This window comes from Pistacia vera, unplaced genomic scaffold (assembly GCF_008641045.1).
Source record: "Pistacia vera cultivar Batoury unplaced genomic scaffold, PisVer_v2 Contig31, whole genome shotgun sequence".
In the NCBI taxonomy this organism is placed as follows: Eukaryota; Viridiplantae; Streptophyta; class Magnoliopsida; order Sapindales; family Anacardiaceae; genus Pistacia; species Pistacia vera.
In genome coordinates, this window is record NW_022196124.1 from 1741639 (window position 1) to 1766315 (window position 24677).

The 24677-nt window shown below is 34.4% G+C and overlaps 4 protein-coding genes across 8 annotated transcripts; all 4 read right to left on the bottom strand.

The window, feature by feature from the left end:
• Window positions 1-3421: 3421 nt before the first annotated feature.
• LOC116136173 (mitochondrial import inner membrane translocase subunit TIM17-2-like) lies at window positions 3422-5387 on the bottom strand. The gene is made up of 2 exons (XM_031421871.1): window positions 5237-5387; window positions 3422-4496 (listed from the first exon to the last, which is right to left on the bottom strand). Exon 2 carries the CDS (start codon window positions 4448-4450, stop codon window positions 3782-3784), a length of 669 nt encoding a protein of 222 aa, XP_031277731.1. The 5' UTR covers window positions 4451-4496; window positions 5237-5387; the 3' UTR covers window positions 3422-3781.
• Window positions 5388-6310: 923 nt separating this feature from the next.
• Window positions 6311-9043, bottom strand: LOC116136218 (auxin-responsive protein IAA28-like). Of its 3 annotated transcripts, none has more exons than XM_031421934.1 (5): window positions 7830-9043; window positions 7064-7335; window positions 6759-6906; window positions 6574-6638; window positions 6311-6496 (listed from the first exon to the last, which is right to left on the bottom strand). In XM_031421934.1, exons 1-5 carry the CDS (start codon window positions 8147-8149, stop codon window positions 6450-6452), a joined length of 852 nt encoding a protein of 283 aa, XP_031277794.1. In that variant the 5' UTR covers window positions 8150-9043; the 3' UTR covers window positions 6311-6449. The 3 variants fall into 3 exon arrangements, with proteins under 3 accessions (XP_031277794.1, XP_031277796.1, XP_031277795.1); XM_031421936.1 differs by having other exon boundaries at window positions 6311-6469; window positions 7830-9042; XM_031421935.1 differs by having other exon boundaries at window positions 6311-6479; window positions 7830-9041.
• A 1760-nt stretch (window positions 9044-10803) lies between these two features.
• LOC116136085 (histidine-containing phosphotransfer protein 4-like) lies at window positions 10804-12629 on the bottom strand. The gene is made up of 6 exons (XM_031421796.1): window positions 12447-12629; window positions 11684-11817; window positions 11536-11604; window positions 11300-11371; window positions 11148-11220; window positions 10804-11058 (listed from the first exon to the last, which is right to left on the bottom strand). Exons 1-6 carry the CDS (start codon window positions 12504-12506, stop codon window positions 11038-11040), a joined length of 429 nt encoding a protein of 142 aa, XP_031277656.1. The 5' UTR covers window positions 12507-12629; the 3' UTR covers window positions 10804-11037.
• Window positions 12630-13437: 808 nt separating this feature from the next.
• On the bottom strand, window positions 13438-21347 carry LOC116136220 (tryptophan--tRNA ligase, chloroplastic/mitochondrial). Of its 3 annotated transcripts, XR_004128998.1 has the most exons (16): window positions 21240-21347; window positions 20995-21150; window positions 20676-20763; window positions 20129-20170; window positions 19865-19954; window positions 19622-19750; window positions 18925-18996; window positions 18565-18677; window positions 18413-18434; window positions 18260-18325; window positions 17938-17994; window positions 16852-16898; window positions 16676-16757; window positions 16417-16506; window positions 15569-15938; window positions 13438-13781 (listed from the first exon to the last, which is right to left on the bottom strand). XR_004128998.1 is itself a non-coding variant. In XM_031421939.1 (15 exons), the coding sequence occupies exons 1-15, from the start codon at window positions 21305-21307 to the stop codon at window positions 15804-15806; spliced, it is 1251 nt and encodes a 416-aa protein (XP_031277799.1). In that variant the 5' UTR covers window positions 21308-21347; the 3' UTR covers window positions 15444-15803. The 3 variants fall into 3 exon arrangements, 2 of the variants coding, with proteins under 2 accessions (XP_031277799.1, XP_031277798.1); XM_031421939.1 differs by lacking the exon at window positions 13438-13781 and having other exon boundaries at window positions 15444-15938; window positions 19622-19744; XM_031421938.1 differs by lacking the exon at window positions 13438-13781 and having other exon boundaries at window positions 15444-15938.
• Window positions 21348-24677: the final 3330 nt, after the last annotated feature.

A 24677-nucleotide genomic window follows, 5' to 3' on the forward strand; every position in this document is an offset into this window, starting at 1 on the left:
GAATTAACTTAGTTATAAGGATACCTTGATTCTAGCATCTAGACGCTTGAACATTGGAGCATTCTTTAACATGTCCGATATGATCATAAACCTATATAAATTTCGTATTGTTTTCAAAATAATTCGGTCAATATGGTAACAGGTGACCAAATATCTCAAGTTACAACACAGTTAGCTTGATCACTATGACCAAAATAGTATATATGATATAACACCTGACTTTGCTACCCCGAATGAAAACATGCTCAAGCTGTGAAACCTTTCCATCCTGTTGAAGAAGAAACTGAATTCAGTAACCGATGGGTACGAAATGAAAGATAAAAGCAAATATGTGAAGAGAAAGTAATCACAATAGCAGGGATAATAATTATGAGTGCACTATAAAAGCAAATAAGAGATCCAATCCAACTCATGTAAGAACTAAAGCCATTACCCATGAAAAAGAAAAGGCACAAGATGGTTTATGTTATTTTGATTGGGGTCTTTTGTATGTTTTCGTTTGATTTAATACTCTTTGTATGGTAAATACTTGTGGAGAAGAAAGCAATTTACCAGCCAATTTATCAGCCATGAACACACGACCATCCACTGTAGTATTGGTGAGTGATCCACAGCCTAGGAGGTAATTATCTTTGGGAGCAAATTAACAACAACCAAAACATGCTAAACACAAGACTGACAAAACCCAGATTAACAAATGAAACCCTCTACAATCCATCATAAGAAAGTCTTGAAATTGATTAAGCAATAAAAAGCTTGGTCCTCTTAGAGCTTACAATGAAACAAAATCTAGGGTTGCAATACAAAAATAAAAATACAAAAACTTATTGCTGCTAATTTAAAACACAACTGGAATCAATAACCCATGTAGAGATACGAATAAAGAAGAGAAAATATGTCACCTTGAAGATCATTCAAGCTCCAAAAAAGAGAGAGAGGACTTAGATTTGTGAATTCACAAGTAAACAGCAAACTCTGAGGACCCTTTTGGAGTATTTGAGAACGTTAACTACATAATAGGAAAATATTGAAAACAAAAATAGTGGAAACAAATCTAGCCAAGTGCGTCGATTTCCGACAAGGGAGGAACGCGTCATCGATTTCCAACGAGGGAGGAACGAGTTGTCGCGATTTCAGAGACTAGAGTTGCGATTTCAGCAAGGGATGGTTGCGATTGGCACGTGTCATCAAGATTGAGTTTTGATTTGTGATTTTTTTCAGATTTTCGCGATTTCATTCAAATTTTTTCAGAGTTTTTTGCGCGTAGAGGAACTGAGGAAGAAGAAATTGCGCAGCGCAAAGGGAGAAATTAAGGTCTTTTTCGTTTTTCAGTTGGACCAGTTTTTCTTGCAGTCCAGTTGGACCGACAGTCCGAACTGTTCACGCGGTCCATTATAGGTGAAAACGGTTTATTGCATAATAGCGGGTTTAATGTTGACTCGAACTGGACAAGTAACCGGTTCACGGTCTAACCGGTTGGACCGGCCGGTCCGGTCTGACTTTTAAAACAGTGCTCTAACCCTGACACTTGGTAACTTCCAAGCCGCCGCAACCCCCCCCCCCCCCCCCCCCCCCCCCCCCCCCGGTTGGCCCGTCGTGACTTGCAAATCCAATCGCGATTGGGTTGATTTTTCGACCAAATTTCGATTGATTATAACGTAAAAAATACAATCAGACACCACCCCTTAAACCACCAGCCTTTATTATACAAAACCCTTCTAACCCCGGCACTTGATAGCCCCTTGTTTGTCCACAGTCAAATTAGGGATTTTGGGAATAGTAAAAAGCCGTAACCCAACCCAAAGAAGGCCTTGGGTCCCAATTAAACCAGCCAGTCCGGGCCGAGTTCCTAATCATTGTTAAAAACGATGAACTTGATATTTTTTATAGGTATCAGTTGGTCCCAAACTTGTTCTATCAACGTTTTGATTCAATTATAAGATAATACTGTCAAACCCAGAATTCAGATTATGTAAAAGAAAATTCAGAATTCCTTAAACAACAATGGCTCCGTTTGGTTCACAATTTTGTGCTTTTGGGAAAAGTTTTTTGAAAAAAGTTAAAAAAAAAAAGTTGAATTGGGCGGGTATTACAATGTAGGATTTACAAATTGTAAAATACCCCCTATGTTTGTTTTTTTACAAAACACCCCTTATAATAAAACATTAAAAGTTAACAAAAACACCCCCAATCCACTCTCAAATACGGATAGCCGGCCACCACCGCCGGAGGGTGACCGGAGTCGCCGTAACAAAAACATTAAAAATATTTAGGGGTATTTAATTGAATTAACAAATTTAGGGGGTTTAAAAAATGTTGAATAAAGTTGAATAATATTGTGAGTTTTTAGGGCTCCGTTTGGTTGCCAATTGGGAATACTACTTTTTGTATTCCCAAAAAAGTTAAACAGTAAAATACCCAAAAACTTTGATTTTTGGGAATACTACTCCCAATATTATTTAACTTTTTTTAAACCCCTTAAATTTGATAATTTAATTAAATACTCCTAAATATTTTTTTAAAAATTACAAAAACACCCCAGTAATTCATATTTACCAGATTCCGGCCACCACTGCTGGAAAAGTGCCGGAATCTGTTAGGATGGCGCACTACCGGCTGAATCTGGCCGGTAGTGCGCCGATCTAGCCTTTTCCGGTCAGATCCACGGTGGATCTGGCCGGAAAAGGCCAGATCTAAGGCCAAAGATCTGGCCGTTGACGGCCAGATCTTTGGCCGTAACGGTTTATAACGACGGCCAACAAACGGTCGTCGTTGACCATCAACGACGATCGTTTGTTGGTCGTCGTTGACGAGAAAATACGGCCAGATCTGGCCGTAGATCTGGCCTTTATCGGCCAGATCCACCGTAGATATGGCCGACAAAGGCCATATCGGCGCACGACCGGCAAGATCCAGCCGGTCATGGCCAATACGGTGAACCCGGCCACCCTCCGGCGGTGGTGGCCGGCTGTCCGTATTTGACATTGGGTTGGGGGTGTTTTTGTTAACTTTTAAGATTTTATTATAGGGGGTGTTTGTAAATAAACAAATATAGGAGGTATTTTATAATTTATAAATCCTACATCGTAATACCCGCCCAATTCAACTTTTTTTTAACTTTTTTCAGAAAACTTTTCCCAAAAATACACAATTGTGAACCAAACGAAGCCTAGGTATTTTACTGTTTAACTTTTTTGAGAATACTAAAAGTTCCCAAAATCCAACCAAACGAAGCCAATGTTTCTTAGTTAACTTTTACCCGTTTATTACTTCTAAAACTTATTGCAAATTGAAATACACCGGTTTTTTTATATTTTACTTTTCCTAACATGGGTGTTTGATAATCAGATTAAGTTGAGTATAGTACTATAGTTTGTTAAGCACTGATCATTACATCTGCTACTTTCAGTATGCAAATAACATGAAAAGAATCGAGTTACACGGAGAGCAGGCCTTGGCTCAGCTTAAAATCCGTTTGTGAACTGCATCTCATAAGACTGCTCCAAACATACATCAATACAAATGAAGAAAATTACATTAGCATAAAACTGAAATTACAGAACTTCATATTAGATTGGTTTTCAGTTTTCTTGACCAAAAAGGAGTATGAAATAAACTATATTGAGCAGGGAAATGAGTACACAACAAATTTAACTCAAGATAATAATAATCGCATGGTGTACATGGATGATGACAATACGCCCATGAAAAACACATTGGAACTGCTGAAATGCTGATTAAAAAGCATTGTTATAGAAACAAGAAAACTTAGCTGTTCATTTCACTTGTACTCAAACGATGGCACCGGAGGAGCATCAAAACTCTCCAAGACCTCTGTCTTACTTCCACTACTTTTCTCTGATTCCTCCTTTTTACCACCAAAATAACCTCCAAACCAAGAAGAAGATGAAGACGAAGATGACGATGGACTCTCAACCATTGACGGGGCTTGACCTGGCAATTGCCCCACTGGATATCCAGGTACACCAGCCATGTTTGGTACTGATTCTTCCATGACGGGGATATTCTGAGGTGCACTCAGAACCTTATTTAACATGATCCCAGCTCCTTCAATCAAAGCAAGTAAAACCCCACCAAAAACTGCTGATCTGGAAGCAGCACCAAATCCCTGACGCATTGAAAGGAATCCTCCAGTGGCAGCACCAGCTATGATTGAGTTCCACGGATCCTCTTTCTGTCGAACATAGACCATTGTGCAGTCAAAAGTGGAGAAGAGGCCACCCCACACAGCAAAACTACCACCAACACGAGGTGCATTCATGCGTACAGCTTGAGAGCCTCCAACTAAACGTGAACCGGAAGGAGAGTTATATATGCCTTTTATGAAATGGAATGCTGCACCTCCAACTGCACCCATTCCAAATGCACCGCCAACATCGTCAAGAATACGATCAGGACATGGCTCTCGAGAGGTTTCTGGGGTCCCCATAGACGAAGGAAAAGAAGATAAATCTAGCACTCCTACAAAGCTGCACCTAAATGGCAAGGAGAGGGAAAGAAAAAAAGGGAGATTAAAAACCTCGCACCTGATTAATTTTAAATATGCAAAAATTGGCAGCATCCATAAATATATAAGATTTTGGTGTTTCATGCAACAAACTCAAAGAGGCTTATTACTTTTTACACAAATCCTAAGTTTTCTTTGATTAAACCAATCAAGATACTATCAGATAATACATATCATATTTAAGCAGGTACCCATCAAAATCCACAAAATAATCAATTTAATAATAACAATCTCTGAAACAATACTCCTAACAAATAAACACAAATTGCAAAATTAAACCCCCGATCAGAACAAAATCCAAGCTATAAATCAATGTTCGATATCAATCCAACAGCACTTTTTCAAAATGGAGAGCTCTCAATGAGCTAAATTCAATAATTAAGTTTTCATTGAAACATTTACACAATAAACATCCATCAGCGATTATGGTTTCCAGGGAAGTAAAAAAAAAAAAAAAAAAATCCATTGTTGAGCTGAACCTATGTAATTTGTAATCAAGATTTAATTAAAAGATAAAAAAATTAAACGAAATTAAAACCCAAGCATTCCAGAAGTTACTTAAGATTAAAAAATAAAGGGGAAAGTAAAAACTAACAAGAAAGCTTTCTTCTTTTTCCCGTAATTTACTTTTCAAAAATAAATAAATTGTTTCATAATATTTCTAGTATTTTCTCAGGAAGAACAAAAAGTAATCGAATCGGAAAGTACCTGTAGAAAATCTAGTTTGATCAGACGAAAAAGAAGGCAGGAGAACCAGTCACAGCAATCGAAGGCGAACCGATTAGGGTTTCTCTTTCTTCTTAGTATGAATTTTACCCACGTGCAGAGCACGCTAGTAATTTCAATTATTACATTCAGAGCACCCTTAACTTATAAAATATTCAACTTTACCCAATGTTTGTGGTTTATATTTTCGAACAATGACCCCACCTAGTGAATTCTTTAGTCCATTAAAAGACGGAAAAACTTGAAAATGAAAATGGAAAATGTTTACACCCAAAACCTCTTTTCATAATTTTGATATACCAGTTTATAATTGGTCAACTCATAATAGGTCAACTCATAATAGATCACACCGAATAAATTATAATTGACCAATTGGGAATTACCACGTTAAGATTGTGAGAAAAAGTTATAGGTATAGCATTACTCATGAAAATATTTCTTTCATCCATTTTTTTATGACTAGGGTGTCTAGGATAATTTGTGCGTACCTTAACTAATTTTTCGGAATCTTAAAACTATTAATCAGACAAAACCTTCGATACACACTCTTATTAGCAGCCGTGGATACTCAAATTCGGACACCATATTAAAATATTCCTTTCATCGTTTCTTATTTTAATCATATCAAGAGTGATGATGGGCGTAATTACAAACAAAACATGTCAAATATTAATTTATTGAATCACTTTGCTCAAATTGACTTTCGTCTTATGAGTCTTATCCTCCTTTTTAATGATGCATGTATGTATGGTCAATGTGATGCGTTGGATAATTAGGTAATACCCAACTTTGCATCGAGGTTACTGGTGTTTCTTCTCTCAAAAGCCATATCCCTGTAGTGATAATCTAGTGCGGCTTGCGACGTTTTCACATTAAATTTACAGCAACTATGTGTTTTTTGTTCGTTTATATGGGCGGTGTGAAGTTCTTGCATCAAGTCTTTAACTTAAAAGGAAATGAAACCAAAATGGCATTTTAATTTTAAGAACTATTAGATGGACGATGATAGAGAATATGATCGTGACAAAGGAGAAGAAAATACTTTTGAGTTATATATACAAGCAAAGTAACTTTCGTTCACATAACTAGGCAAATTCTACATATACAAATAAGAGGAAAAATTAAGCAAGTGCTACAGTTGGATAATGGAATTTGAGCCATATAAAATGTTGAAGTCCATGTGGGATTCATCCAGTTAAAGCCTTTCTGTGTTCACTGCAACAAACTGAAAACAGTCAAAGCCTTTAGTACTATGCTGTAATGTGAGCCCAGCAATTAAAATTTGAGCACCTCTTGATTTACGAGAAAAGTGAACTCACATGGAAGAGTTGAAAGTTCAGAGCTTTTCAGTACCAGCAGCTTCTTCGCTGTGGATATGAACATGCTGCACGAATTTTGTAACTGAATTAATGGTTATGGTTTAGGTTATGAAAACGTTTGAAGTTTGATGATTTAATTAATTTAATGTAAAAAGCAAAAGACTCAATAGTGGGAATTTGCTTACTGCCATGGGACATCACCAACAAGTATCCTGTCTCCTTCGTTGTCCTCGTAGACTAGAGTATATTCATCACTCTTAGCTACTGAACTTGCGATTAATTCCAATTTTTTGGTCTTGTTTTCGTTTCCAGCAGTAGGAGGAACTCTCTGAGCTAAAATTCAAAAGCAGAAACTAATTTATAACCACATATCTATAACAAGAAAGCACTGGGACTAAACATCAAATGGAAGAAAGTCCATTGAGAATCATATTTGAAGTAATGAAATTGAACAGAAAACCTAATTCACTGTCTAGAAGTGAGTCTGCACCTGCAAGTAAACCTTTGAACAGTTCATCAATAGCAAAGGAGAGCTCCTCATAGCTGTTATAGGCACTGAGATTTATTTTCCTTCCAATGGGGACTCCTTCCATATTGATCTTGACAAACAAATTGTTTTTGGAACTTTCAGATTTCGCACCAGTCCCCTCCTTCAGGATTTCATTTGGTAATTTGGAAGCTGGCTTTGACAAGCTGCTGTTTGCAAGATTTTTCCTGCAAGAACGAACTGGAGGCCATCCAACTACTGGAGCAACTTCACTCCTGTTTGTATTCAAGGAACAACCAGAGAAGCAGAAACGAGAAAAAAAAAATTAGTGACTTTAGCAAGAGGTCTTTTACTAAAATCCCAACTTAACCAACATATTGGAAGAATAATCCTGTCCAGTATTTCAGCTCTAGTTATTAGCATAAGATTGTGAAGAATTTGCTGTAAGATTCTATATTGCCTGTCTTTTCAAACACTACTTCTCACCTTTCACTGAGTTTGGTATTGGTTGTCTTAGAAATATGAATTAAAGCAGGAGAGTGCCAGCAAGAAGAATATTTGCAGTAAATTAAAGTAGAGGAAACATGATAGTAGTTTTTTCCTTTCTTTGTTTGACCATATTAATTAATTCAAATTGTAGATTAAGCATCCCCAGTGGGATCCTTAAATTCAAAGACTGGTTTGCTTTCTATGAAACAACAATTAACAGAATGATTATGATTAATTTCTATCATATGAATGGAGGGGAAAGTAAGAGAAGTACGATAACCTTTTATTGGAGCCATTGGTCATAGGTGTTTTTGCAGTAACTGAAGAAGTATCAGAATTAGAACAAGACTTCTTATCTAGGCACTGTAGCTCTGCCACTCTAGAGCCACATGGCTTCGAATTTGATGAATCCTCTGCTTTACCAGCCAACCCTTTGGACATTAATGTGTCCTCAAATGCTCTTTTGGCTCCATGGACGCCGCTATTGATGTGACCAAAGAAGAGTGGAGACTGGTCTTCTCCAGGAGGACCAAGCCTCAGTTCCAACTTTTTGTCCTCTAATACTGAGTTTCTGTTGAACAATTGAGGATATTTTTCCATATCTCTTTGTTTATGAAAGAAAGGTAAATGAAAGAGACTTGGATGGAAATAAACTGTATATTTGTTCAGTCCTTGTACAGAAAATGTGATTTGAGTAGAGAAAAATACTGAAAATTTATAACATACGAAGTCGCAAAAATTTCAATCAAGAAACAAATTGGAATCATTTTGATGAAAGTGAGAAGAAATGATGGAAAAGCGAGGAGTAATTGAAATGAGAAAAGTAGTACCAGAACAAAAGCACTATCAAATACATTTAATGGCACACTCACTCTCGGTCCTATCACAGTCCTCAACTTTCCTTGGAAAAGAGAATTATAACAGCCGACGATAGGCCACACATGGCATAACTTAGAGAGAGATAAAATCCTGTACTGTACTAAAATGGCAAGCTAGCAAGTGTTGATCTATAACGAGTGTTTCTTTTGACTTCTGTCAACTTTCGTTCTCAAATTCTGCTGGAGGTCAGGATTGGGCCAACAAGAGGAAAATGCTGCGTGATTCCTTGGCTAAACCCCACTCCAGAAGGGGAAATAGAGATTTACACACGCAAACTATTAACAAGACATAAATGGAACTTGTGACACATAATATCAGTAATATCCAAGAAGCTAAAGGTAGTCTGCACTTCAATAATGCTCTCTGCGAGTTAATGCCACCTGACCAGGAAAACATTATTTGTCGAGGTCGATCGGTAAATGACATACTAATTAGCCCGTCAAGCTCAAGTTTTTACACTTAAATTTCTAATTAAGCTGCTATAGGACATGATTTGACATGATTGTGCAGAAGTTAATAGGTTTGATAATCAAATGTGGCTTAATTTTGTTTTCTCCCGACGACTCGAAATTTCCCACTACGGAGAAACCAAGTCAACTGCTTTATGATTGCACCAACGATCCATCTGTTTACTGTAGCTCCGGCCATGCTCACTATCTTAATGGTAGCTGCTGACACTCAAAAATGGACACCCACGAACCAACGTGCAAGTTGACATGCAACACTTACCTATAATTGTACAAATTTACGAGAGAGCAGCCACACTATATTAAAACATGTTGAATATCTTATTTAATTTGCAGGCATGCTTGTTACAGATGTGTATCCGCGTTTCAATTTTGGCCGTGGGTGGAGAAGACAAACTTTGTTAAGTTTCGGAAATATTGAAAGTAATGGAAAAGTAGTTCAATGAATATCAACTCAGTTGTCATCATCACTAGCATATAACAACCACTTTTGGATTCACCATATGTAGTAGTGGAGTGGTGGTTCCCCACACTCCACTTTTTTAGATACTGATCGATTCCCGCCATGATTTTTTGCAACTTCCTCACGTGAGATGAGCAAGCTACTCCTTTTAGACCTTTTTTGCTTTATTCCCTCCCTTTCACTTTTTCTTTCATTTTCTTGATTCTTTTTATCATTATTACACCTTTGCCTGCTAACCCGCCAACCAAAAATCTCTCTCTTTTTCCATTTCTCATCTCCTCGCAGCCACTCCTAATGTTTTAGCAAAGTTAAGATTTCTCTTGTTTCAACACCTGTATTATGCTACCAAATAGTCAACGCTTAAAGCTATTATATTGAATGATAATTACAAGTAAATATCTGTTATTGTATACCTTAAAAAAGACATTAAAAATGTTTTAGGGTAATGTTAACATAATCCATGTACACCTCATCATTGTAGAATCCAATTAGAACTAACAAAAAGTATAACTGAAGATATTTTGTTATTAAGATAACTCATATCCATGCTGACCAACGTACGTTAAGCTAACAGCCTGTAAAAATAACTGAAGATATTTTGTTATGAAGATAACTCATATCCATGCTGACCACCTGTAAAAACAACTGAAGATTTTTGTTATGAAATATCCATTATCTGACCGACGTTATTTAAGCTTATATAAAGCCTGTAAAACTCTCTTGCTGTATAATAAAATGCTTCAAAGTCGTGTGCTTCTTCCTTGAGTAGGCTACAATTTGGTAAGGGTTTTTTTTTTTTAGCAGAAGATGGCTCCCATTACTGGCGTTGTATTTATTACTCTGATTGATTGTCTATAAGAAAAAAAAAATTTTGCTATTTGGGATTGTTTGGTTATATTATTTTAAATTTACTTTCATATTCCTAAAAGATCTCTATTTGATTAAAATATTATTGTAAACTTACATAAAGTTTAATAAACCCTACTTCCTGCCGGAACAACTTGCTAGATTCCTGGCTTCTCTGAATGAAAAAAATAAAAAGAATTCTAGTACAGCTGTTGCAAGGATGTTCGGCACAAAAGCAATTTTGGATTCAGAAATAGCATTATTTACTCTTCATCTTATATCACTCGATCATTATCAAATCGATTGCAATTTTTTTCTATTCGTGAGGATCCCACTCAACGAGTCCAGAAGAAGTGATCCCGTTTCTTTCATCGGGTCTAGGTAGAGACCAAAGGTCATGATCCGGTAGAACAACTGATAAGATAAAAAATTATCATTATTTACTCCGAGGTGTAACCCTAAAATTCCGTCTGTTTCCTGGGTTTGGAAAAGTGCGAACACAACCTCATGCCAAATCACAAGCACAGCTACAACAACACACAGATGTCGAATTCACACGAGATAAAATCAAACTTTGGAAAAGCTGAAGTTGCATTAATATTATTATTATTATTATAAGTAATAACCAAGACGTATACAACTAATTAACTAGATCATAAACTTAAACTTATACAGCACATATATTTAAAACACAATTCCGTGAAGTTTTACTCTTTTCTGCTCAACTACAGCGAGCTTAGGAGTAACTAGCTAGTACAGATATATGACTTATCTGCAGATAGGTTCTTCAAAATATCAGTATATTGCGTGCAAACTGATTATGCACTCTCAGCTTACCCAGCTTCTCTCACCATCTAACAAAAAGATCAAGCACAGCACAATATATTACTAATTTGTGAAAGTTAACATACAAATAAGGAAAGAGTGGAGACTGTAGAGGGACCTGGAAATAAGTTTCGAGCCGCGTCCTCAAAACTGCATGTTCTTGCTTGACTAGTTGAAGAGTCCTACTGCAACTGCACAATTGAATGAGATTGAAAATTAAGCATAAATTCCGTTTACTTAATTGAAAAAAGGATGAAAGAGATTAATTACCCTTCGGTATTTTCGGCACTGCAGTATTCTTTTAATTGTGTGCACGCATCATTCACCTTTTTAGCTCCAATGCTACAAATAAATTATTATATACCCCATAAAGCAAATTATTTCACAATATGTTCAAAAAGTTGTTCTATAATTACATGGATCTTCATTTAGTTTTCGACAAATAGAGTTTAATAAAGAAGAAAATATAATTAATAAATTCTAGGGTTTTTGTGTTACGTATATACCTGGAGCTGCTACCCTTGAACTGATGCAATATTTCTTCCAATCTCACAAAATCTATAGGCCTATTGACCCTGCTTACATCAATACAAACGAAATTAAATTTGTCATCTCAAGGGTATTTATACACGAATATGAATAAATTCCACTCACAAAGTCTGTTCCATATTCTGGATCAATCTTGCAGAATCATTGTAGTACAACGTAACAATTTCCTCTACAAAATTAGGGTTTGCATCATCTTGCAATTCCTCCAGCTGAGTGAATTGCTCTCTATCAAGGTACCCCTGCAACACCATTTAAGTCAAATTAAGTTATCCAGATTCAACCATTAGGGTTTCTAATAAATATGCAACTGCCCTTAATCAAGAATTCAGGATGTACGAAAAGCAGACTATTCAACTGAAATTTCCCTGTTTGTAAATTGAATCTTCGTTACTAGCTATATCACATTTCAGTCGCACAAGTAATGCTTTTACAAATTATCATGCGTTCTAAAAATATACGAAGGGTGATTGATATAATTTAAAATTTATTTTTAGAGTAAAAAAATTTAAAAAAAAAATTAAGAAAAAAAAAGAAACCATAAAAAAAATTTTAGCTTAACGATTGAACGTCTCACGTTGAAACTTTTCAAACTTCCATAATAAACTATTAGCAGATTTTTTCGAACGAACCAGTACTTAAAACAAGTGCATTTTATGAAGTCGTGAAGAACAATGAACAACGTGTGCGGATTTTCTTTTGAAATTCGATGGTCGGCATCCGTCATCAACCTCAGGTTTTGTGTTCGATTTGTAATCCAAATATAATTTTTTAGCTTTATTTTCGTGAACGAAAACTATGAAAAATATTTTTGTAAATATGAAATTAGGTTTAAATTGCGAATTAACAACTTAACAAATGTAGGTGTAACCTGATCAAAGAGGGAGTTCTTCATGTAGGCAACTTGGCGTAGTAGGTGATTTCTGTCCATTCTTGGAGAAGCGGTAAAACACTCGAGAATTGAATAAGACAATAAAGGTTGTGGGATGAGAAATTTATATTAATTCTATTCTAAGAAGTAAGAAATGATGGGTTTTTTAAATACTATACTATACTATGCTATACTGCTCTATAGTAAAAGCATAGCAAGCCAAAGGTATTTATAGAATATTAAAGGGAAGGGAGAGAGAACCACTGAAAAAAGAAATAAAAAAAGACAGCAGGTGTACGTGGCAAAATATACCAATCTTAGTTAGCTGTTTAGAGATGGCCAGATAGCTGCATGAAGATTCTGAATCCTGCTTACTTGGCAACCAGTAATTGGATCCAGTTTCTTTTTTCTTTTAATCATCAAAGTTCCTAAACTAGTTTCCGTACACCTCAATTAATTTTTTAAGACCTTAAAAATTTGACTAGATAATCTTCTCATAACCAACCCTATTAAGGCTTAAGAGACTCGAGCTCAGGAGCTTGAAAAACCTTATTTTATTCTTTTATCATCAAGTCACCCAATAATTGTTAATTTAATCTAGCATTGCATTTTAATTGATAATTGATAATTGATAAAGATTCTTATAATTTCCTTAGGAGAAACATAAAAGAAAAAGTAAGCTCAACTTCTCTGTCCACCTTATAGTCTTATGGAGAAGTTTCATGGGTTTCGCATAAAAATATAAAAACTATGTATAATGGAGAAGATGCAAGAATAGCAAGTGGATGAACACTAATATTGTAATTTATAAGAGTAATATTACACTTATAAAATAATTTTATAAAAATTTTTATATAAAATGATGTCTTAAAAAATAAATAAAAGAATAAATATAATAAGTTAAATTTTTTGTTATACTCTTTTATTATTTTTTATCACTCACTATGTAAACAGATATTTATAGGATTTTTTTTAAATATCATGTTATTAAATTTACAATGACCCGCGTACAAACTGAGATAACAGGATATTATTACATATTTACATTCTTAAGTTGAAATATCTTGAGGCGAAGCCGCAAAGAAGTGAAAAGGCGGGCCCGTATTTGTTATCCTTACCAATAAGATAAGATCTTGTGTCGTTAGTTTGATTGTTTAAAACTTTAAATCGTTCATAGCAGAACCAGGAAAGAGGAAAAGCAACCTAATCCTCTGTGGGAACGTGGCATACGGACATAAGCTCGAGAGCCTGTGAACATCTAGAGTTCTTTCGGCCTTTGGCACGTCCAATCTTAACATGGAACAAACGCCTACAATTTTTCCCCAGATGATATCTCTGTCAATATCACAGAATTAGATACATGGTAAATCTATTGGCATCTCCTTTTCTTTCCCCTTTCCATTTGCTTTCAGAAAACAATAACTGCACAGAATTCTATAAGGATTTTCCTCTCCAATTTCTAAAATGAAATCCTTACAAACTGAAGGGGAAAACAACATTTCAAAAATTCAGAGAATTTTCCGGACAAAAGATCATCCTACACAGCAGACAATTACTAATTTCAAAAATAAAAGACACTATTAAGATAATATCTGGGTTTCAAACGAAAAAAAAAAAAAATGTCAGATTAATCATCTTCCAGCAATAAATCAATGGATACACAGCATTTGTAGCATTTGTATGGCTCACATGCAACTTCTTTTGCTCTAGTTTTATTTACATCCTTTTAATATAAGCTTTATATTTTACATGAGCTACAACTTAAAATAAAAAGTGGAGTACATTTTAATATAACCAAGCTGCCAAGATGTAATCAAAGGAATAAAGAACAAGACTAAAACATTCCATATAGAGAGAGTACAGGAATCCTAGGATGATTTTGCATTTTCACTAGCAACAACATATAAACTATAGTTAGTTTTGGCAAGTCAAGTTCTTCAATATGGTATATAATATAACAATTGAACCTAAGAGAAGCCACAAATGAGAATGATGAAGTTGCCAAATGTGGAAAATTGAAGAGAAAAAAATATTTTAGATATGATTGATACCAGAATATTATTACCTTTTTTAGCAGATGTGTCTGTCTCTGTCCATTTGTTTCTGTAAATCTAAATTCGTTAAAAGGAGAAAGAAGGTTGAGCAGAGTCGTAGAGATGCTCTCTTTATTCCTTTGCCCCCACTAATGAAAGAGGAGAGAAGAAAAAAATTTATAAAGCTCCTTGACTTTTCAGTCTCTATCCAACAGTTTTTGCAGATGCGGGGTCACATCTCCTTCTTTGTAAAAAGAAACGAAGGATGCCAGTGGGTGGAATGGGAAGAGAATATAAATAGTCCACCTCCCATTGAAAGGATTGGCATTTTTTTCTTGCAATCACAGAATCACTATCTCCGTCTTGATAGGAATCCAACCATGGATGTGATATATCCTACATTTAAAGGTTTTCTAGAACTTATAAAAGATAAAAGAGGCACAAAGATTTCTCAACCACATGGAGCACTTAATACAGTTCTCCATGCCCTTATATTAGCATACATTTATTAACAATATTAAAATGTGAAATAGGAATACTTCACTGCATTATTAATGAAAAGCAGCTTGCATGTTCTAACCAGTAACAGGTTCATATTACAGTATAGAGTAAGATTTCTTATCATACTGCAGTAGGCCTTCATGAATAGTTTAGCATGGAATTGAAGACCTTTAATCCATATTATGTCCTACAAGTATTTGGAGGGTATAAAATCAAAAGAGTCAGCTTTTATCAGTCGATATTTTATCAGTGAAGTCCTACATCATTGGCAAAAATGTTTCAAGACACTAGAGGCGTGACATCCAGTAATTTATCAGAGAACACAAATATAAAAAAGTGAAGCATATCACCTATCAAGCATGCTAAGCAATTACATGGACAAGAAGAACAAGTCATGAAGCTATTTCCTTATACCAAACAAGATAACAAATAAGGATCCTTCGCAGACTCTAGAGAATAGATATCCACCATAGAACAAAAGCAAAACCAGCTGTATTAAATACTCAATTCAAATACATAACAAATGGTGTGAGGAAAAGAAAAGTAAAACTACCAAGTACAGTAAATGGTAAGGAATATAAAATGCACCTGCCCGGAAAGGAGAGGTTGAGGCAACTGCAACAAAGAATTTGTGGGCCTCAAAATAAATTCTTTTTTTCACTCATCAAGAATATGATAAGGGTCTTGTCCAAAAAATTTGTGGGCAATGATTGATCATCCAAAGGTTAACCTTGTGGGCGATAATGGATCATCCAAAAGTTGACTTTGAGGTTGTTGTAGTTTAGATATTTCACCAGAAATACCTCCTAAAACATCAATTCAATCATGTCCGCAAGAATCCCATTGCCTGGTAGACATTATTGAGAGTAGCATCCGCTATATCTCCAGCTTTTGAAGCACCTTCTGCTAGGACTTTATCCAAATAAGTTGAATCAGAAATGATCTCTGCATGGCGAACCTGCAAAAGTGGAAAACCTAATTGTTGATAGGACATCATAGTCAGTAATAAGTGAAAATCAGCAGAGAAGAAAAATAGGTAAAGTTTCCAACAAAAGAAACAACCATCTCAGAAAGTAAGATGAGTAGGGGCTATCAATGAAATGGCGACATACTACAGAGTCATACATCTGGAAGAAAAGGACAACTGCATACACATAAACTGAAGAGAAAAAATCTACATTGCATGCACCAATTGTTCACATCTGAGCACACAATCATTTAATATGAAGACAAAAAAACAAAAGCCTAGCTTCGAAAGCAATTAGCATTCACATAATATGATGTCGTGCACACTTACACGAACAAGCTTGACACACATCAATAACTGATAGGAAGAAAAGTGCAGGTAATCATCATGACAGGTACAAATGTGCCCAGCAACATTAAATCTTTATCTTAATTTTAGAATAAAAGAGAACCACAGAAGACACTGAAACCTGTATGGGATGCAGATGTTCGATCAATGCATCTGTTAGGACAGATTTAAATGTGCCCCAGTTCATATTATGGCATTCCTCTGCAACTTCCTGCGAATTGTACATATGGAGAACTTTTAAGAGTGGAATATCTCCTAGCTGTTATTCTAAGAAAATGATCGATCAAATTATCATATAAGAACTGCAACTCCTCACACGCATATATTTAGGAATCAGTATCCAGGATGCAAAACTATTTACCAGGCTGATATGAGCATACCTCTTTTGTCTTCCCTGACATGAGCTGATATATTGAAAGAAGATTGTTGCATTCAGGTCTTTCAGGATTGTCAAACTCCAGGCTGTTACGGAATAAACACAAATATAAGTGCTTATAGCAACAAGAAAACAGAAGTAACACAAAAACTTCCAGAATAGGATAGATTAAGAATTCACCCTGGATACGAGTCAGTTTTGCAACGTTTAATCTTATTCGCTATTACCTACACAGCAAAAGTAGAAAGAGAGGAATGAGACTGCATGAAAAACTAGCAAATTAGATTTATTTATTTTTTTTACCATTAAAATTAAATTTGAAAAATTAAATGCATGGTAAAAAAATCCCTATATCAAATACTTATACCTAACACAATGGCTATACTATTGCAACAAAATTGTATGTAACTAAAAAGTCAGTTGAATACAGTTTCTCTTCATACAGCTACAGATTTGCTTAATACTGATTACAATCATTGAAGCATGATGAATTTTATCATATACAATTAGGAGCAAATCCTGAGATAAGGCCCCACAATTGGTTGTTTCTGCAGAATGATCCTACTTAAGAGTAGCTTTTGATTGTGGAATCGCATAAAATTATTAAACCATTGTAAGGTCAAGTGCCAAATTATTACATGTATATCAGAAGTGACTTTAATTACAAGTCAATGTGGGAAAATATACGGGGGTTCAACATCACCCTTTTTTTTTTTCTTTTTTGAAAAGCAAGTCCGAATTAAGGGTTTCTTGTACTAATTCAAGATGCTCAGGTAATTTAGTTCACAAGAAGAAACCACTGACTTTAAAGCTCAGAAACTTGGTTTTGCACTGAATATTTTTTAACTTAAAAGCACAAGTACAATTTGCTTAACTGATTCTGTTTTATAGCTTAAAATCATTGAAAAAACAAATCAGCAACAGGTAAATATCAGAATTGTGAAATAATTTTTTTTAATGACAAGCTGGTGACAAAAGGAAATTTATTTTCTTTCTACAGTCAAAGCAGACTTGTCATCTGAGGGCAATATGCAGTAAAATTTAGGATTCAAATCAATTAGCAAATACAAAATAAAATCTCAGCCAGTTGAGTAACCTACACAATGAGAACAGCAAGACCAAAAGGCTGAAGATAATACTAAATAATTCAGCAGAAAGGAGCATATCATTGAGGCTTTAAATTGGAAAGCATCAACAATCAAAACATACACATGTTACAATATTCAGAAAGAAAGTCAAGAAAATGACAAAAGATTGTCTACTCACATCTTTGGGGTCAAGAATATTGATACGAGACTGATCTGAAGGTGCAGACTTGGACATCTATAGGATTTAACCCCAGAAAAATTTCAGTAAGGAAAAGAAGTATTCCAATTATGAAAACAAAAACAATTGTTAGAAGATTTTATTAATTATTCTTTCAGAGTGCTCTGCATTTTGTAACTCCAAATCTATAATACTAGTAATACAAGGGTAGATGTAGAAAAGAACTTATTTGTTGTGTTTAGTCCTTTGATTGATACCAAAATATATTCAATGCAACTCATGAAATCATAAATTATAACATACAACTTAAAGTGCTTAGAACCTTGGAAAGACCATCAGTGAGGGACATAACTCGGGCTCCAGCTGGTGGTATTAAGGGTTCAGGAACCTACATCAGGAAACAGAATTAGGAGAGAATATTCTAGAACTTAAGATATTTCATGAGCTCAATCAGGTATCAAGAAAGATAATCTACCTTAAAAATAGCACCACCTCGCCTGTGATCAATATGCAAAATATGAATAACCAAGTTATCAGTTTATGTTTAAACCCGCATGTACATAATATAAAGATTTTAAAATGAATATTATCAGTGTCCAAGTAAAATTAAATAATAATTCTTCCTACCCTCCCAACTTTTTCCACTTCCTTCCTCCATATAAATAATTAACACGTTCAGCCAGTTCACGAGTCAACTCCAAATGCTGCTTCTGATCCTCACCAACAGGGACAAAGTCAGACTGCAGTAGCACACTGCAATTTATAAGAATCATGCTTCCTCAGGATATATATCAACTCATTATAATGTGCAAGGTCATAGTATTACATATCAAATGAGTCCAGGTTGTCATCTAATAAGTATCCATATAAACCATGAATTAACTGGAAACCCTTTTTCCATAAACCTATAAACTGACACAAATTAGAATGTTATTCATAAAGAATACAGATTAGATAATCATACAGAAAGCATATCTTAGTGATCACCTGGTATAGAAGAATATCAGAAGCCATCAAAACAGGATAAGTCAAAAGAGCAACCCCAACATTTTCATCTCCCTGAAAATAGAAGTCAAAGAAACACAATCAATTTTAATCAGTAAAAAAGTATAATTATAGTACAATACATTGCATAGTTACATGCACAATCTAAAAGGCAAATAAATAAACACATTCTCCACTCATGCTATCAATGGCATGACAATAAAAATTACGGAAATCTAGCAGGAATTGACATCCAAAATAATTTATTACAAATATTTCAATGTAAATTTTTTCTGTGACGCTTGAAGTTGTGTGCTTAGGTGTGGTCTATGCCTAAGCATGTCGGTGTTTGCTTATTGACGCTGTTTATTACATGGTACTATTAGAAGAAATAAGTCTATACAATAGATTATTTGTTCAGATGAAGATTATTGGATGGGGCCCATCCTTCCTTGAATACTGATCTAGCTCACACACACATCATTGATAAATATAAAGATGTCAAATGAGTCATTTTGTCACCTATTTTAAGGTCAATAGAAAACATTAAATTATATTTGCACATTTTGTGCTACAGTATGTTGTTTTATAAAAATCATATTCAGTCATATAATTTCAAATAATGTTAACCTAACTGACCCGCTTGACATCTCTAGATAAAAAGTAACACTATGGAGTTGTCATCCAACTGTATACATACCGCTTTACGAGATTTTTCCTTAAACTGAATCATTCTATTCAGCCAACCAATTGGTGTGGCAGAACTTAGTAGCCACATCAATTCTACATGGGCACGAACGTGAGACTGCACGAAAACAGAAGCCTGCATCTCCAAAACCAAATTAATTCTGAGTAGTTTAAACTCAAATGTCAAGACTTAAAAAACATGATAATGAAACATTAGCCACAAGAGCATGATAAAGAAACATTAGCTGCAAGAGACCTTGGAGGTGTCAACTCCGCATGCCAAATAGATAGCTGCTGTATCCCTTGTTGCCTTAGATAATTGTTGTGTATCATATGGTAGTGTAATCTGAATTTGGAAAATTAAAAATCTTTAAACAAAATGTGGTAGTAAAAGCAATCAATAACTCCTGCATAGCAATACCCAAATCTAAAAGATAACTACTATGTATTATATTCATTAATTTTCATGCTTAATCTAATAGATGGTTATATAGAGACGAGAAAACATTTTAAAACATACCGCATGAAGATCCACGATAAAAAAGAGAGTCTCATAAGTATTCTGCAAAATCAATACCACCAAAATAAGCATCAAATCATGTAAACTATGAAAATAAAAACAACAATTAGTTCAAACCAATATATCTTATTTTGTCCGGTGTACTACCAAATCATTATAGGAGACAAAAAAATATCAATCGCAAAATTAGACAACACTTCTTCAACCAGTATGAGCATTTGGTAATTATGATTTATGACTCACTTGTAATGTAAAAGAGTCCAACAAGATATAGGAGCAAACAAATTGCAAAAGCATTTAGGAATTATAAAATAACTTTTTTGAAAAATAATAATAATAGATGAAAAAATTGAAAGGTAAAAGTATGAGAAGCAGAAATAGACAATCTCTACAGCAACTAAAAAAGGTCACCAAAAAAATATTTTTCGCAAAATTATCAGGATCCATGATATGCTTAACCATTTTAGATATTAAAAAGTGAATTTTCTTTTTCCAATTTAATTGTAATACCTTATCCAACAATATACCACAGAAACTGAAGTAATACCTGAAGTGCTATCCAATTTTTTATGGCACCAAGATAATTCCCAAGGTGTATGGATCCTGTTGGCTGAACTCCAGACACTATCCTCTTCCTGTCAATGAATCAGTCAACTTAAATCTAAATTCTCCGATAGAGAAAAATGGAAACAAGTTTAGATACATCATATTCTGACTTGATTCCCACTGTTAACAATAAATAAGATAAAAGTGATTACCAAAGTGAACACAAGCATCCATTGTTTTTCTTTACATCAAAGAACAGTTCAATTACTAAAATAACAATCGTTTTAACAGATACTAAGATGTGACTTCGTGGATGGTACCTAACAGAGCTTGAGGACGCCTCGGGAGCAGCAGGTTGCGAGAGCGAGACACTGCAGTTACAACGAAAACCACTGCCGTTGTATCTGACAAGTGAACGATGCTGACGAATTGGCGGCGGTATTTTCCAGTTTTTACCACCAAGGCCACCGAACGACCTGCTTGAAAGCATAGCAGAATGTGAATTTTAGACTAATACAGATGAAGAGAACTGCTCAAATAAATATAAAAAACGAGGAGAGAGTACAGTGAAGAGGTGAGGCGTGGAGATGAGTTTGAGACGATGAGAAAATTAGAAAAAAGAGCACGCCCCATTTTGGCTCTCTTACCGGATTGTTTTTTATCCACGGGATGTTATGCGACTGGGAGAAGGAAAATGAGAAAGATTCTTTAAAGGTCATGTTCCCACCTAGGTATGGCCAATACCAGGCATTTCACCCATCATTAGCTTCGGTTAATGACGAAATTGTCCTTGAATTTCATTATCATAATTCTATAATAATTATCAAGATAATCTCCAATTAATCTTTAATTCAAAATTAGTCATTATTCATAATTAATCATTAATAAAAAAGTTGATAATTAATTAATCTTGTTGAATTGGTACTTAAGTAATTCTGCGGCTTTGGACCAATGCTACCGCTACGCACGTCTGGACTCGAATCTTGCCTCTTTCCCTTGATTTTAAGTAAGAATTGGTTTTCTAGAGCAAAAATTAAACTATTCTCTCTCCCAAAACGCCAAACTCTAGCCGCCGCCTCAAGCTCTTGGATTGAAGCAGTCATCCCTAGAGTGCTCTCCGAACCTATTTTCGTGTGGATTGATAGTGAAGGGTCTATAAACAGTATCTATGAACAGTAATTAGGATTAGTGTTTGTGAACAGTATCAAAAATTCTAATCCAGAGAAGGAGCCGCCAAAAGGAGATATAAACCTTCCTTATTGGTTAATATAATGTGGATTTCTATATCGAGATCTTGGGTCATAGGATTGTGCCATGGCAAGAAAAATTTTGTTATTTCACACTTGCCACAACACAATTCCCTATCAATTCTTATAAGAAACCACGATGATTCAAACTCGGACCTCTTAAGTACACTCAAGAGTCCTTATTCAATCACTTGACCATCCAAGAGTGATTAAGACTAAACATAATCCATTAAAAACTTAATTTTATATTTATCATTATAACTTGCTAAAAATGGATATTAGCCAATAATGACTGGAAACATGATTGATACTAAAAAAAAAAAAAAGAAGGTAGAAAAATGGAAATTGAAATAAAAAAAAAAATTAATTGCCAAAACTGGTTATTGGAAGAAAAAAAAAAAAAAAAAAAAAAAAGAAAGTAGCAAATAATGAAATGAAATTTGGGTGGCCTAACTCAACTAGGATTCTTGGGTGTATTACTCAAGAAGTCATGAGTTCGATCCACCTGAGTTGCTAATAGGTTGGCCATTGATGAGATTTAGGGTTAGTTGAGCTTACATACAAGCTGCTGAACACCCCTGATAAAAAAAAAAAAAAAAAAAAAAAAGGGAAATTGTACAAAAAATTAGAATATCAACTAGTAAAAATGATTATAAAAGAGTTGCATATACTGATATATAAAATAGAGTAAATAATATCATGTCTCATTTTATATTATAAATTTGAGATGTTTAATATTATTCTTTTAATAACCCATGTGAGACAATATACTATAAAGATATTATTAGGTGCTCCGTAAATATTACATTTCCACAATCACAACTATATGCCAAGTTTTTATTTAGTCTTAATACAAAATAACATGATGATTTATTTGTTACAAACATATCATATACTTATCTTTTTGTTGCTCGATCGACTGTGATTTGGAAAGAAATAGTTGGAGTATGACTTTGTATTAACATTATCATTAATTAGTTATAACTCATGATAAAATAAAATAAAAATAAAAATAAACCATATATGGATAGAAATATAAAAGAGTAGAGTTATTGATTGAGAACCCACTAACAGACTAAAGAAACCCTGTTTCTTAAGACACCTCATTCAAAGTTTGATTTCATTCTATTTTTTTTTTTTTATAAATTTTAAAAGAGTTGGCATTTCATTCCATTTACTTATGCTATATGCCCCCACCGTCGTTATTCTTAAAATAAAATTTTAGATAATTAAATTGAAGGTTAAAAAAAAAAAAATTAGAGCTAAAAAAAGTTCTCATAGATAATCTCAAATACATAATATTTTTAAACAACAACAAAATATATATATATATATATAGGTTAAAATAGCTACCAAGACTTTGAAAATAAAAGGCTATAAATTTATATTTGAAGCAATTAAAAACTTAAATTGCATAATTATTTTCGTTTTAAGAATAATTTGAATAGCATAAAAAAGAAAATAGACTTTATGAAATAATAGTAAGCCAGTAGAAAGTATTGATAAAGAATAAAAAATAATTTAATTAATTTACTATAGAGATAAATTTGTTGTTATAAAATTTATTAAAAAGTGGGCTCTTTAATCTAGTAAATGGTGTTTCAGTAGATCCATTCAATGAAAAAAAAAAAAAAAAGGTTTGCCAGGCCAGCCGGGAGTTGAAACCATACAATGTAAATCCAAAATTTAGCGTAGGGCCATTCACAGCGGCTTTGTCATTCGGGTCATCGGCCCATAACAACTTAATGGCGCATAATAGAGTTTCTACCAAAGAGAGAATTACCGAATTGCCTGCAGATTTGCCGCGGAGAAGAGTAGAATGTTGATTACAATAATACTACGGACACCGGGATTTTTGCACCGAAATATTGTATCGGCTTACGTGTAATGCACATCTGAATATTTTTACAATTTTTTTCTAGTAAACGGCCGTCCATCAAATTTGGATAGCCATTCACTCACATGGACGCCCGTCCATATACAAGGGACGCCTGTCCGTCCATAAATAAAATATAATAAAAAAATTTATAAATATTGGGGACGGGCGTCCATCTGTTATGGACGGCCGTCCATTACTTTTGGACAGGCGTCCATTTGTAATGGACGCCGGTCCATATTTAAAAAAAAAAAAAAAAAATTAAATTCTGCTTCTTCTTCTTCCTTTCGTAAATGTTCCATTTTCTTTCTATTGGAATGAGGGCGCCATGCAGCTTGGATGAAGCATGCGGCCCATGTCCTCCACTATTATGAGTAGAATCTGAAGGTGTGCTCCCTCTTCATCTTTCCTAAGTTTCCCAGCCAGCTAATGAAACTCTTTCAGAACTGTGTCTTGTGATTTCTTCTCCACTTCTTGGGTTGCCATTGTGACTGAGTTAAAGGAGTAGTGTTGTTGAGATAGTAAAGATGGAAGAGATTGGATGAATTTTAAATTTTCAAAGATGGAATAGAAAAGGGAAAATAACCAGTTGGGGTTGTCTTGAAGAATACGTTAGAAAGTGAAAATGAATTAATTTACAGATTCTTGAAGAATTTTGGATACCTTCGCAATTTTGTGAGAAGCTATTTTTGGGGCAAGATAAGCCAATCCAATAATATTGATCATCTTCCTAAAATATATAAAGAAAACAGGAACTGAAACCCATGAATAATTGCACCAATGATCCCAAAGCCATTAACACACAGTCCTAAAAATCTGCAAATGTAAATAGTTTTAGCAATGAAACTCAAGCAAAACAAGAAAAAGAAGAATGAACTAG